This window comes from Pan troglodytes, chromosome 4, assembly GCF_028858775.2.
Source record: "Pan troglodytes isolate AG18354 chromosome 4, NHGRI_mPanTro3-v2.0_pri, whole genome shotgun sequence".
NCBI classification, from domain to species: Eukaryota; Metazoa; Chordata; class Mammalia; order Primates; family Hominidae; genus Pan; species Pan troglodytes.
Genome location: NC_072402.2, coordinates 109964327 through 109979990, shown reverse-complemented (window position 1 = coordinate 109979990; position 15664 = coordinate 109964327). Strand labels below are relative to the sequence as shown.

The 15664-nt window shown below is 37.6% G+C and overlaps 1 protein-coding gene across 11 annotated transcripts in view; it reads left to right on the top strand.

Annotated features, from left to right (window-relative positions):
* The window catches only part of EPB41L4A (erythrocyte membrane protein band 4.1 like 4A), a 273201-nt gene that overhangs the window by 165069 nt on the left and 92468 nt on the right, over window positions 1-15664 (top strand). For all 11 annotated transcript variants that reach the window (XM_054684526.2, XM_063810543.1, XM_063810546.1 and 8 more), the window contains 2 exons: window positions 11238-11329; window positions 12311-12388. In XM_054684526.2, coding sequence (XP_054540501.1) covers window positions 11238-11329; window positions 12311-12388 — 170 coding nt within the window. The remainder of the gene's footprint in view (window positions 1-11237; window positions 11330-12310; window positions 12389-15664) is intronic.

The following is a 15664-nucleotide window of genomic DNA, read 5'->3' as shown; positions in this document are numbered from 1 at the left end:
AACACATATCACATAGTTTCAGAATTGCTTTGGTCAGACCACTAAAGTGGACAATTGTTTGCTGTCCTTTCATCCACATGCACCACTTTGCCAAGACAGAGGGCCTAAGAGTCAAATAGTGTGTTCAAAATTTACTTGGATTGGTCCTCCCTTCTCTCCTTCTTATCATTCATGTCTTCCTTCTTCATTCCTGTGCTCATGTATTCGTTTGAAATCTACTGAGGTTTATTGTTTCAGGTTGTTTTTGGTTTTAGCTCCCTCTCCTTCACGTTCTTGTTTAATTTTATTTTTTAATATGTAGAAGGTTAACTTGCTTTCAAAAATCAAAATTACTCAAAAACTCAACTCCCATTTTCCTTCCACCCTGTTCCGCCATGCTTCCTTGTAGGTAACCAACTTCATTGTTTTCTGGTTAATCCTCCCTGTGTTTCTTTTTGTAAAGATAAGCATTTTTTTTCTTCATTCTTTCTTTCCTAAAAGTAGCATACTGTATGGGTTTTTGTACTGTGTTGGGGTTTTTTCCCTACTTAGTAATATCTCCTAGAAATCATTCTGTATCAGTTTATTGAGAGCTTTCTCATTCTCTTGTACGTAGCACTGTATTGAGTGTGTGTACCACAGTTTATTCAACCAATCTCTTATGCTTGAATATTTAGGAAAAGTTTTCAATATTTTACAGTCACACATTTTTCTTCATTCAGTAATTTTGTGTGTATGTGTTTTTGGAGGGATATCCATGGGTTAAATTCCCAGTAGTGGGATTGCTAGGTCATAGGGTAAGTACATATGTAGTTTTGTTTGCCTTATGCCCAGGCTTCATTCATAGTTGTACCATTTTGTGTCTCCAACTACAGTGTATAGAAGTCCTGGAACTATAGATTTAATATTTTCCCCAACTATTCTTAAGTGTGGCTGTTAGTAATAATTGGGTCCTGATGCCACATGACATTTGGGTTTGGAGTCTTTCAGATTTCGTGATGGACTGTTAGACATGTGATCAAATAAATGTTTTAAGTCCAGGTCTCTTGCTCACTAACTGTGGGCAGTTCACTGAACAACACTTAACCTACATTTCGTAATCTGTAAAGTGAGGATGATAATATCCTTATGATGCTGCTGTGAGGTTACAAGCACCTAGTGCAAAGTTGGGCATGTAACGGGCACACAGTCTGTGTCTCTGAGTTGGAACTGCCTTTGTATTGGGCCACTTAGAGCTGTTGCAGTCTTGCACAGGAAAGGACCATGGAATCACCTTGTTCTTGGCTGCTGAATAGCTTGTGTTATGGCAGGAAGGGAAGCCCAGGTTTTCAGGCCCATGGTTTTTCCTTTGCTTCACTTGCTGGTGTGTTTTGTTGATTTTGTCCATAATTGAAACACATGGGCCACTTAATCAGAAGTAGTGAAAATTCTCCTGTAAAAAATTTGAGTGTCAGTAGGTCTTACCACATAAGCCTTCGTTTTAACAGGATTGATAATGTTTATTAGACTTTTTAAAAACACTGTGAGATTGGGAATAAAAGTTAGTTATCATTAAAACAAAAATTAAATCAATCTGCAAGTATATGAGAGAAATACTGACTTTTTAGGAATACTACAAAACAGATGAGGAGAAGATAGAATAAAAACTATCACAGAAAAATCCATTTGGACTTCTATGTTCATATCTGTGAATTCCTTCAAATAATAAGAATAAGCTCAACATGATAGTTTTCAAAGTTTACTGGAATACGATGTAAATATTTGTATGTAATTATTTATCAAGCAATCAACTTATTCATCCGTAAAATGGGTAAGATGGTTTTCACATTTATCATGTTTTGAAATATAACCCACATAGCTGATAAGAGTACTAGAATATTTTGCTGTTTTTATTTTTACACTGTGAAGTATACATGCAGAAATGAAAATTAGTTTTATTCTTCAAGGGCTGAGCTGAAATGCACAGTGATTTTTCAGTTAAAAAATATGTAACCATATTACATACATTTCAAAATTTTTTTTAAAAATGTGTGTGTGTATCTATATGTAGAGGGTTGTTTATATATAGTGCAATATTTTTTAAACTAGAGTATGTGCTTACCATACACTTCCCTGAAAGAAAGTTCTTTGATCAAATAAATTAGAACAACCCACAACCTTACCAGCTCTTGGAGATTCACAGTACATATTAGCGAATTAAAGGTCTGAGTGTTTAGCCCAGTGTTTCCCATACTTATCTGAGCAAAGAACCCTTCTATGCCAATATCGCAAGACCTTGGTGTTGTAAGAAACGCTCTTTGGGGAGCATTGTGTAAAGACTGGAAAGAATAAGATCATGTTTTATTCAGTGTCTTAACATTTCCTTCTGACTTCCTTTTCCAAGTAATGACAAAATTGGTGAATTTTGTTGCAGGACTCACCCTAAATTCATTAGCCAGGTGGAAACTCAGGATGCCTAGAAAAGAGAGCATGAAAAAATATGAGGAAAGCCATTAAAACAGATATTGTGCCCAGGATATCATGTGTACTAACATAGTTTAATTTTTAAAACTATAGTCAGTTTCACCATTTAGAAAGATAAAATTTTTCAAAAGACTTACAATTTTGTAAGCTTTCTTTGGTATCTATTTCCAGTTGGAGAATAAAGATTTCAGTTTGACTACTTGCCTTCCTTTGCATGATCAGTAATTAAGAAGAAAGTTATTTTAGTCATTTGCTACCAGCCGTCTGACTATTTTTGTTTCTCTCCCTGGAACCTAAACTGAGTTAATGATTGCGAGTTAATGTAAATCTTGTGTGGATTGGATAGAAAGAAAAAAGCAAAAATCTCACAGTACTTTAGACTTGTAATCGTCACACTTCTTTTTAGCCTCTTCCCCACCTCTATGGAGCATCAGTAGGAAACCTCTCTGCTGTATACCTTCAGGTACTTATATAATGATTGCATTTTACTTTTCTTAGAAGTACTCATCTCTTTTGCTCTTCAGTGATGACCTACACCGTGTATCTTGGGTTACTTCTAATGTGACCTTGGATGTGAGCCAGGTGTATAATGGGATTAAGAAAGGTATTCATACCCATAATTTTAGGGAGCCTGGGGAAGGTAGACTGTCCAGTTGTGGCTGTTTCCCAAAACAAAAACAGGGAGGAACCTGTCAGAGTACAGGATTGCATTCTTGTGTCAAGAATACAGGCTTGGGAGAGGCACTGAAATGGGACTAGGCCCAGGCAGAAAAAGTGGGTGTGCTGCTGGCAACGTGAGCCCTTCACTGATCCTGTCAGTAATCCCAGTACCCTTAGAAGAAGCTAGGCGAAAGTAGATTTCTTTCTTTAAGCTTGCCAAGAGAGACATAGCCAGCCAAAATGGGAAAAGAAACTGGAAAGACCAGAGGGAGTTAGGTTGGAAATTTGCTGATATAATACAGGTCCTGAATTCTTACAAATGATGGAATTGGGGGTTTGAGTCAGGTTTACTCTAGAGACCCATGGAGCAGTAATATCCACATGATATTGGACTTACAAGTGACTCAATCTTGATTCGTTTATGAAGTAAAAAGAAATAGATTCAGAGAATAGCTTTGCTTCTGGTATGAAATGACCAAAGCTGTAAAGGTGTTTGAGTAATTTTACAAAAAGCAAGCACTGGATTCTTGGATAAAGTATTTTAGTAGGAGATTGGAATGAACTTCTTTAATTAAGCAGTTGTTCATCTGTGTGAATGAGTAGAAATGTGCTAATTGGCCATGTTTATGTGGAAAAGGTTTGGTAAGTGAGAGTGGTAGAAAGAGATATTTGAAATGCCATGGCGGTGGAATTCATGCCAGCAGTTACTGTACATGGCAAAAGTACACAGAATTTATTCAGAATACCTGGCTCCTGTTTCAATTATGTTAAGCCTCCTTTTAGTATTTGGATCATTCTGCCAGGAACAGGATAAAAAATAGGCAGCTTGTCCTAAAGCTCACTATAAGTGGAGAGTGAGTTCATACTTGTCATTTGTACTTGGCAGAAATAATTAGGAAGCCAGTGGGGAGGCGCTTTTGATCCTTTAATATATTTGTACCCAAGGAAACTTGAGAAAAACCCAATTCTGGTTGGATTTGAAATATCTTTTATCCTTTCCTTTAGTGATGGTAGTTTTTTTAAAAAAGTATTAAAAATTAGGTATCCTGTGATCAGGTCTGTACTTGAAAAGTAAAAGGATACAGTCACATACCTGAAGAAATAGTTGAAAACCAGACTAAGAAAAGTTTGAGATTCAGAGGAGACTATGTTTTATTTTAAGATGGAATACTTTGTTTCTCCTTCCAAGACTTTTGGAAGACCCATGGTAAACCTGACTCAAACCCCCAATTCCATCATTTGTAAGAATTCAGGACCTGTATTGTATCAGCGAATTCCAAAAGTCTTGGAAGTCTTTGGAAGCATGTAATTAAATAAGTTTTGATATTTTTATTTAAGTACTTAAATTATACCTCATTTTGGATGATTTTGCTAAAAATGTAAAAATGTCTATGTCACAGAGAAGTCATTCTCAGCCATCATTTCTAGTAGGTGGTAATTCTCAGTATGTCCTGCCACACACAGTACTTCCATTGTTGAAAGGCACAGGGAAATGGCGGGTCCACGTAGTGAGGAAGCACGTAGTGGTAGAGGGGCAGGGGTAGCCTGTCCTGGTCTGATCTTTACCTTCACAATTTATCTTGATAGAATGCAGTCACAAGCAGACTTATTTTAAATGAATAACTTGTACATTCTATTTTGGAATAATTCAGTGCCCTTAAAAACACCCACCCCTTAACAGTAGTGATTGCCTCTGGGGAAGGTAATTGGAGACAGTGGTGGGAGGGAGATTGAGTTGTCATTGTATACCCACTTTGAAAACTTGGGCATTTATACCATGTGCATGTTATACAATCATGTGTCAATGACAGGGATATGTTCTGAGAAACAAGTCGTTAGGCGATTTTGTCATTGTGTATACATCATAGAATATTTTTACACAAACCTGGCTGGTCTAGCCTACTACACATTGTCAGTCGAGGAAAATAACGAGACAAGTCTCAATCATTTTAGGAGATTTATTTGCTAAAGTTAAGGACATGCCAGGGAGACAGGTCTATGCCTTTCTCCAAAGATGATTTTGAGAGCTCTACATTTAAAGGGCAAAAGATGAGAGTTGAGAAGCACACTGTTTTCATGTAAGAGGGGGGTAGGGAAAAATAGTCATTCATGCCTTTGTCTGCCTCAGTGAATCTACATTTTTTTAACATAGGATGACACAAAAGGGGCAGAGGAAAAATGTGGAGAATCTGTATTTTACATCAGATAACACAGACAAAATAGGGTAAGGGAAGAGTCAGATATGCGTTTGTGTCTGGGGTGACTCTACCTGTAAAGATAAAGCTATCAATTTGCATTGCCATGGTAAAGTTTTAACAGCTCACTAGGAATTTCCTTATGGGAAAAATATGGGGGAGGCATGTAGCTTTTCATCTTGTAGCAATCTTATTTAGGAACCAAAAAGGAGAGGCAGGTTTGCGTGACCCAGTTCCCAGCTTGAATTTTCCCTTTAGCTAAATGAGTTTGGGGTCCCCAAATTTAATTTCCTTTCACAATACCTAGGCTATACGGTATAGCCTATTGCTCCCAGGCTGCCAACCTGTACAGCATGTTACTGTACTGAATACTGCAGGCAATTGGAACACTATGGTAAGTATTTATGTATCCAAACACATCTAAACACAGAAAAGGCACAGTTAAAATATGTTTTATAATCTTAAGGAACCACTGTTGTATATGCGATCCATCATTGACCAAGACATCCTTATACAACGCATGACTGGATATTTTAAAAAAGAAAACTAAAAGAAAAAAAAATTTCTCTCTAAGGGCTCCTATCTTCTGACAAAAGCCTGGGCTTTCCCTCCCTGCCCGGAGGAGCTTCTGTGATTTCCTGTGTGTCCCCTTTCCCAGCTCTGCCACCAGTTTCTTTGGCTGCTAAGGAAAACACTTTCTGAATTCATTGACTTTTCTTCCTCACCTCTAATTGTATAATCCCTATCCCTTTCACAAAGGCCTCGGAAGATTTCTTACCGTGAAATGTGGTAACCTCCTTTCAAACTCGATTTGACTTTTCTGGGTCACTTGAGAGTTGCACTCTCTCTTCCCAGCTTCTCTGACACTCTTTCCTGGTATGTTTGGACCTCTCTCACTCCACCTTCAGGAGCGTCTTTGCAGTGATTCCACCTTCATCCATTCTGCGCACTCTCCCTGAGCAGTCTTGTTCACTTGGTGAGATCACCTGTGTGAGTAGATGTGCCCTCTCTCTGGCTCTCTGACCTGCATCCTTTGGCCCTCTAGGTGTCCCATGGGACCTCAAAATCAGAATATTTCAACCTGAACTTATTGTCTATTCCCTTGTCATCCAAATGCCCATTTTTTCCACTTGCTATATTTTAGTAGCACCCAAGCCAGAAACCTGAAAATGTTCCTAACTTTCTTTTTTTACCAGACAAGGTTTTGGAATTACAGCTAGCCTTGCTGTAATGTGTGCATGTTGGCTTTGTTTCCATCACATCTCTTCATCTTACAAATAAACTGCTAAGTTGGGCAGCATCATTCAAGTTGGACTTGGGAGAAATTTTATACATATAAATGTTCTGTCCTTATTAAAAGTAGGAGACAAATCATTTCAATTATTCTTTTGCATTGATTGTTTTATGTTTATGAGTCCGTAGAAACCTCATTTCAGAGGCATTTGCTGCATTGGAGACTTGAGTTTGGTTTGTAGCTTTGAAATTAAATTAGCAAGTATATAACTTCACAGAGCTTGTGGTTTATTGTGTTAGCATTCATATTGTGTTTTGCTTAGTTTTCTGTTCAGTTACTTAAAATATAAATAGTATTTTCTGCAAAATTAGAATTACAGGCATATCTTTTTTTTTTTTTGCACTTCACTTTATTGTGCTTTGCAGATACTGTGTTTTTTTTTACAAATTGAAGATTTGTGGCAACCCTGTCAATCTGTTGGTAGCATTTTTCCAAAAGCACGTGCTCACTTTGTGTCACTGTGTCACATTTTGGTAATTCTTGCAATAGTATTTCAAACTTTTTCATTATTATTACATATGTTATAATGATACAGGAGCTAAGAAGGAATTACTTAGGTAGATAACAAGGGCACGGGCGTCCTTGATAAGGCTCTACTTTCTAATGAAAAGCAGTCCTGAATCATTTTCTAACAAAGAGCACCCTGCAAGCTAGGAGCTTGCACAGGTGGGTGCCAGCAGGAACTAAGGACTAGACATTTTCAAAATGGTGGGTCCATCTTCCCTTCTCTGCCAGCCACACATACTATAAAGGAGCAGACAAGATGGCGCAGATCAACTGGAAAGCCTATTTGCATAAGAAGATTACGGTAGGGTGACCAGCCTTCCCCGCACACTATGTAGACATCATATCTGATGAAACCAATCTGTGAGCCCTATATAAATCAGACACCGCCTTCTGCAGCCTGCCTATAAAATCTGCTGTGGTCCATGGCCTCCCAGCCTTTTTCAGACGTCTCTTTCTCTTTCTCAGGGAGCTGCCCTCCTCCCTCCTTTCTTCTCTCTATTAAACTTTCCACCCCTTAACCCACCTGAATTCTTTCTCAGTGCGTGACAATGAACCCCAAGGTATATACCCCAGACAGTGTAGCCACTTCAATAGTGATCTGTGATCAGTGATCTTTGATGTTACTGTTGCAATTGATTTGGGGTGCCACAAACTGCATCTATGTAAGATAGCGATCTTAATTGATAAATGATGCATGTGTTCTGACTGCTCCACAGACTGGCCATTCCCTGTCTCTCTCCCTGTCCTTAGGCCTCCCTAGTTTCCAAGAAACAGTAATATTGAAACTAGGTCAGTTAATAACCCTACAATAACCTCTAAGAGTTCAACTGAAAGGAATAGTTGTGCATCTGTGATTTGAAATCAAATGCTAGAAATGATTAAGCTTAGTGAGGAAGTCATCTTAAAGGGTGAGATAGGCTGAAAGCTAGGCCTCTTGTGCCAGTTAGCCAAGTTGTGAATGCAAAGAAAAAATTCTTGAAGGAAATTTGGAGAGCTACTGTAGTGAACACAAAAATAATAAGAAACAAAACAGTCTTATTGATGATTTGGAGAAAGTTCGAATGGTCTGGATAGAAGATCCAACAAGCTGCAGCATTTCCTTAAACCAAAGTCTGTAATCCAGAGAAAGGCTCTAACTCTCTTCAATTCTGTGAAGTCTAAGAGAGGTGAGGAAACTGCAGAATAAAAGTAGGAAGCTAGCAGAGGTTGGTTCATTAGGTTGAAGGACAGTAGCCATCTCGATAACATAAAAAGTACAAGGTGAAGCAGCAAGTGCTGATTTAGAAGCTGCAGCAAGTAATCCAGAAGATCTAGCTAAGATTATTGATGAAAGTGGCTACACTAAACAACAGATTTTCGGTGGAGACAAACAACCTTCTTCTATTGGAAGAAGATGCCATCTAGGACTTTCATAGCTATAACGAGAGGTCAATGCCTGCATTAAAGCTTCCAAGGACAGGGTGACTGTCTCTTTAGGTGCTACTGCAGCTGGTGACTTTAAGTTGAAGCCAATATTCATTTACCATTCAGAAAATTCTGGGGTCCATACAAATGATGCTAACTGTACTCTGTGCTCTATAAATGGAAAAACAAAGCCTGGATGACAGCACACCTATTTACAGCATGGCTTAGGAAACAAACAAACAAAAAATATATATATATACACGCACATATATATATGTGTATGTGTGTGTATATATATATATATATTTATTTATTTATTTTTATTTTTTCGAGACAGAGTCTCATTCTTATCACCCAGGCTGGAGTGCAGTGGCATGATCTCGGCTCACTGCAACCTCTGCCTCCCGGATTCAAGCCATTCTCCTGTCTCAGCCTCTCAAATAGCTGGGATTACAGGCGCCTGCCACCATGCCCAGCTAATTTCTGTATTTTTAGTAGAGATGTGGTTTCACCGTGTTGGCCAGGCTGGTCTTGAACTCCTGACCTCAGGTGATCCGCCTGCCTCAGCTCCCCAAAGTGCTGGGATTACAGGCGTGAGCCACCACTCCCGGGCCAGCTTAGTGAATATATTAAGCCCAATGTTGATATCTACTGCTCAGAAAAAAAAGGATTCCTTTCAAAATATTACTATTCATTGACAGTGCACCTAGTTACTCTAGAGCTCTCATGGAGATGTACAAGGAGATTAATGTTGCTTTCATGCCTGCTATCACAGTATCTGTTCTGCAACCCATGGATCAAGAGGTAACTTCAACTTTCAAGCATTAAGAAATACATTCTACAAACTATAGATGCGATAGATAATGATTTCTCTAATGGATCTGGACAAACAAAGTGAAAAACTTCTGGAAAATATTCACCCTTCTGGATGCCCCTAAGATAATTTATGATTTATGGCAGGAGGTCAAATTATTCTGATTAGCAGGAGTTTGAAAGAAGTTGATTTCTACCCCCACGATGACTTTGAGGGGTCCAAGACTTCAGTGAAGGAAGTAACTGCAGATGCAGTAGAAATAGCAAGAAAACTAGAATTAGAAGTGAAGCCTGATGGTATAACTTAATTGCTGCAATCCCATGATAAAACTTGAAGGAATAAGGAGTTGCTTCTTATGAATGAACAAAAGTGGTTCTTGAGTTGGAATCTACTCCTGGTGAAGATGCTGTGAACATTTTTAAAATGACAACAAAGGATTTAAAATATTACACAAACTTAATTGATAAAGTAGTGGTAGGGTTTGAGAAGATTAACTCCAAGTTTGAAAGAAGTTCTACTGTGGGTCAAATGCTATCAAACAGTATCACGTGCTGCAGAGAAATCTTTCTTGAATGGAAGAGTCCATTAACACAGAAAGCTTCATTGTTGTCTCATTTTAAGAAATTGATATAGCCACTCTAACCTTCAGCAACTACCACCCTGGTCAGTCAGTAGCCATCAACATTGAGGCAGTACCTTCCACCAACCAAAAGATTATGACTTCCTGAAGGCTCAGATGACTTTTACCATTTTTCACCAATAAAGTATTTTTAAATTATAGTATATATGTTTTTTTAAGACATAATGCTGTTATATACTTAATAGACTACAGTGTAGTGTAAGCAACTTTTACCTGCTCTAGGAAGCCAAAAAATATGTGCAACTCACTTTATTGCAATATTCACTTTATTGCAGTAGTCTGGAGCTGAACCTATAGTATCTCCAAGGTATGCTTGTACAGTTGTTCCTCAGCATCCACAGGGTATTGGTTTCAGAAACCTTCCTCCCAAATCCGAGAATGCTCAAATTCCTTATATAAATGGCATGGTATTTGCATATAACCTACACACATTCTCCCATATACTTTAAGTCATTTCTAGATTACTTATGATTCCTAATATAAGTGCTACGTAAATAGTTGTTATGCTCTATTGCTTTTTAAATTTGTATTATTTTTTCTGAATATTTTTGATTCAAGTTTGGCTAACTTGTGTATGTGGAACCTGTGGATATAGAGGGCTGATTTGTACCTTCAATGTTGTTTTATTTCTTACTTATTAAATATAGAGAATCAAGTAACTACTGGATTAAAATAATTAGCATGTATTATACACCTATTATATGATATTTTATGTATGCATATTGTTGAATTTGATCCACTCAGTGACTTGATGCAGAATGGAGAGACATGGCATCAGAGGCATTATTTAATTTTCCCAGCTTATGCTGCTGGGGTGGTCACTCCTGGTGGTTCTTGGCTTGAGATTGTTTACTCATTGCTTTATGTGTGACTTGTTCATCCCTGAAAGTAATACACTTAAGGACTGGATTTGTGGGCATCTTTTTTTTTACTGGGAGTTGATTTTCACATGGTCCGTGCTTTTCCTGTATTAGTGGCCATTTATGAGGGAGATTTTGTAGTATTTCACTTCTGTCGTCCAAACTATCTATTGTCATGGGGCAATGTAAAAGTAGGTAATAAAGGTGCTTTAAGATTTAAGTGGAATTTATAAAATTTTAATTGATGGAAGGTGATTTTAATGCACCTCTCCAAAAATAGTTACCAAGAGACAGTTATTCTTTATATATTATCAATAATCTCTCTGCTTGAATTTTTGTTACTTAAAGGGGGCTGTTATTTGAAGAATGCTATCTTCCTTCCCTGGTCATTATTCATATTCTGTCTCTCTTTCTGTCTTAGTGTAACGAAACCTCATTCTTTTTTGAAGCTCGGAGTAAAACTGCTTGCAAACACCTCTGGAAGTGCAGTGTGGAACATCATACATTTTTTAGGTAAATTGATGTAAAAATTTTGTTTGTTGTCTTAATAAATGAAAATGGCATTTATTTTTATAAAAAGAATTCTGTCTAAAACAGAAATTTGGAATTGTTTCCCTTTTATTAATTTTCTCAATTCCTAATTCTCTGGATTACATTAATACAAACATGCACACATTCATGTATGTGTAGATATATATACACATAGGCACTTATACACATAGATACGGTTATATCTTTGATACTACAAGAAAGGATCGAGGTAATATTTTTTAGGTTTATGTAAAACATGCAGCCATTGCTAGCACCTATGTAGTATTGGTGGAAACGGAGTGTTCTGTGCATAATTAATTTGAAAAGCCTGTCAGCCATCTAGGTAGAAATGTGGTAAGTCAGTTAGGTGTACAAGGCTCACTGGAAAGACCAAAGTTGATGAAGTCACTTAAGTAGTTATTTACAGAAGTGGCTGGATGAGGTCACCAGTGGAAACAGTGGAGAGAGAAGCAGAACTCCAAGGAATGAGCTTGGTGGCCCTCCCGACATTAGAGGGCAGGATGAGCCAGTCTAGAGTATGAGAAGGAGCAGTCAGAAGAGTGTGTTGTATCCTGGGAAACGAGGAAAGGGAATGTCTTGATGAATAAGGTGCTGGCAACTGCATGCAGTCCTCCTGGGAGGTCCGGTCAGATGAAACTAGAGAACTGACCTTTGGATTGTGGGGATACTTTTTTCTTTGTTTCACATCTTTATGTTGTAAAGATAAAACAAAAATTTAGCTGGTGATACATTAAGCTTTATTTTTTGGTTTTGTTTTTTAAATGGAAACAAAATTGAGTTCTTCCCTGTTTCATCCTCATGGAGTATGAATTGCATGATGTTGGAGAAGTATTCTTATAAAGTGGCTGGAGTCCTTTATAAAGTTTGTGTTAGGAGAAGGGGGTGGCCCAGAATGCCTATAACATTGAGTCTTTGTCTGATTTTCTTTTAAAAATTGATTAGAATGCCAGAAAATGAATCTAATTCACTGTCAAGAAAACTCAGCAAGTTTGGATCCATACGTTATAAGCACCGCTACAGGTAAATGACATTTTTTTCCTTGGGGGGATGTGTTTGTAAATAAATACTTAATTCAGCTGTCATACATGCTCAGTGAAGTTTTTTATTTATTTTTTCTTTTTTCTTGCATTGCCAATGTGTTTTGTAAGCATAACAGTTTATTAAAACTTTCTCAACAAACATGATTTTCCAGATTTAATTATATTTAGTGTCTGCATTAGCTATGTTGTGGGCTTTTAGATCATAGTAAAGTTTATTATCTTCAGAAATTCATCTTGACACAGTTATCACTTATTTTTAATTATGTGTGTTTTGTGATTATGAAACAATGTAGATTCTGAATAGTAACTAATTGTGTTTTTAAGACATTCAGTTGATCCCCTATTTTAATACAATCTATACTTTTTATATTGTGCATCAAACCTTGTTTTTTCTGCAACATGAAGCCTGCATGTAGTAATGCTAGCAATTATATCTCAACTTTACTGAGCAGTTACTAAGTGCTGTGTACTGTGATACATGTTTTCCATTCATTGCTTCATTTAATTATCAATCTTCTGTAATATTAGCCCCATTAATGTATGAGGACCCTAAGGCTCAAAGAGGTCAAGTCCCTTCTCCAGGTAATCCAGCTAGGAAGCAGGGAAGTGGGATCCATCCCCTGGCGCTCTAACTGCAGAGCTCATGTTTATAACCATTAGGCAAACTGTTAGCCTGTTGTGGAAAAAGCCTGATTGTCATGCAGCTAGGCAGGCGCTTATGTCTTTTTCTGATACCAGCATTAAAAATGAGAGTGGGTTCTATATTTTGAAAAAGAATTTGTCTTGTTTCAATTCATTCTGTTCAATGGAGAGAGCCTGTGATGTGCAAGGCATAGTATTAGGTACCTAGAGATACAAAGAATCAGATCTACCCACTTCTGCCTTCAAAGAGCTATAGTATTATTCAAACAGTGAGGGAGGTCCCCAGGCCTTGTAAAACCCAAGCAGGGTGGGGAAATGCCACCTAGTGTCACAGAGATGGGACACTTCTGTCAGTTCCATTGGAGACATCACTGAATGAAATGCTTCCTTAAGAGGTACAAAAAAAGCCAAGGCAAGCATTTTCAGGACAATAGTCCTCTATGCTAGATTTTAATTCTTCTCTTTTATAATGCACTTTTTGGGTCTTGAATTTGAGATTAAAGATTATCAGTAAAAGAGTAATGAATATTAAATGTTCAGTGCATTCATCTTTATATATTATTTAGTTGAAAATTTGCTCATTTCATGAATAAAAATACTTAAGTGTCATTGTATTATAGATATTCTTGGAATTTACATGAAGGTATTCATTGATATGTTAATGTTTAACCTTTAGGTTTTCACTGTTCTTCTGTAGACAGTGATACAATTATGAAGAATTTAAGGAAGTATTGTTTACATTTATATTGAGAAGAGCAGGTAATAGTCAGTACTTGGACTCTTCTTCCAGTTGTGTCATAAAACATCACCAGGATTATAGAGAGAATGTCTCCTTGTCCCTGAAAAGGAGCTGGTAGAAAGACATCTGTCTCAATGTTCATACTATTAAAATTGTAATTATCCTCTTTAACATAGGCTGTTGTTGGCTTCCACAAATTTAGCCATACTTTATTTGTCAAATTTATTGAAATGCAAATGTTGTGGCTACTGGGAATTATTATTAGGAAGTTATTGGATTTTGCATATTAAGTATCATTTCTTCCAAGGAAGTGATTAAAAGTAACCTTTGCAAAATTGGAGGCCATGCTAAATCTGTTCTAATTTTGTGGCTGATGTTAACTGCCTAGTAAGTCTTAATGAATCTTAAATCTACATGTCTATATGTAGGAGACACTAACATTACACCATCCTTGGAAGAAAGACGATGCCCAGAGGTTAGGCAGGGATGGGTCTCTGATTGCTGGGGGTTCATTAGCACACAGACTGTTTATTGTCAAAAGAGGGCAAGCAACCAGACTTTAACCAGCACAATATGCCTGCCCCTTTCTTGAGACATTCCGGAGATATCCTGGAATGAAAGCAGAGCTCTGGAAACACATTCTCCTCCTTTCACCCTGCAGGCTTTTAAAGAATAGGGTATAAAGAACAGCTTAACAAGTGGCTGCAGTGTATGAATGCAGGTATCTGGGTGTGTTTGTGTGTGTAATTGTGTATGTGTTTATAGTGATGTGTTAGTGTCTGTGGTTGTGCACATACATATATGTGATGGAGGAAGACAAGAGTTCTAGTCTTTACTCTGTCTTGCATTTTAAGGCTTGCAAAATGCCAAGGACAGTAGCACTTTTTGGGAAAACTAGTGCTTACTTAAGGGAAAAATCGGACATTTTTTTAGTGATATGGGAAAATGAAGATTAAAAATTATATTTGTGAGGAAAGACTGAGCTGAAATCTGATGTTCCGGTACTTTTTGTTGTTGTTACTGTTGTTTTATTATCAGAGACCAATAATCTGAAATAGAAATCTTTGATTAAACATTTTGTTATACATTGCTATCTTCTCTGAGCCCCTTACAAATTAACCTTGCCTTTACCTGTCATTAAGTTATGGGGTGCTCCTAGTTTTGATTAATGAGTTGTGTAGAATTTACACTTGAGAATTGAGAAGGAGGGCTTAGAAACTCCCCTGGGAACCCAGATCCTCACTGTAGGACTTAACTCACAGGAGCTGTCATGAGATTTCACATTCTATGAAGCATGGAAGAGAGACCAAGTTCTCCTAAGAACCTCCTTTGTGTCAGTTGCTTTCACATGTGCAGCTTTATTTAATCCACACAATGACCTGCCAAAGAGGTTTCATATCCCCCTTTATATAGATGAGAAATTGGAGCCTCCAAAAGTAAAGTAAGCGTCCCTAATCAGTAAGTGGCAAAGCTGGGGTTTTGAACCTGAGTATTTCTACTCTTGTTCTTTTCTTTCTGTCTCACTTAGAGGCTGAAGGGGCTGCTGGCAGTGCCACTCAGCATGCAAAGGGATGTATTTATGCCAGAGGCAGCAGGGAAGTGAGTGATCACAGAAATAAAACTGTGTCCTGTCATAACAGAGAGCCACCAAACATGCGCAGGGACTTTCATCACCTTACACTGTAAATCTCCATACTTGTCAATTACTTTCTGCTACAAGGAAATAGGATGCTATATAAGAATACTTCTGCCAGGAAATTGTAAGAACAAGTAGAAATGTAAATGAGGAAAATGAGGCTGCAAGGATTTTTACAAATAACTTTCTGAAGACCACTTAGCTGGGGAAAGGCAGAGCTTTGCTTTGAACAGGGCTTG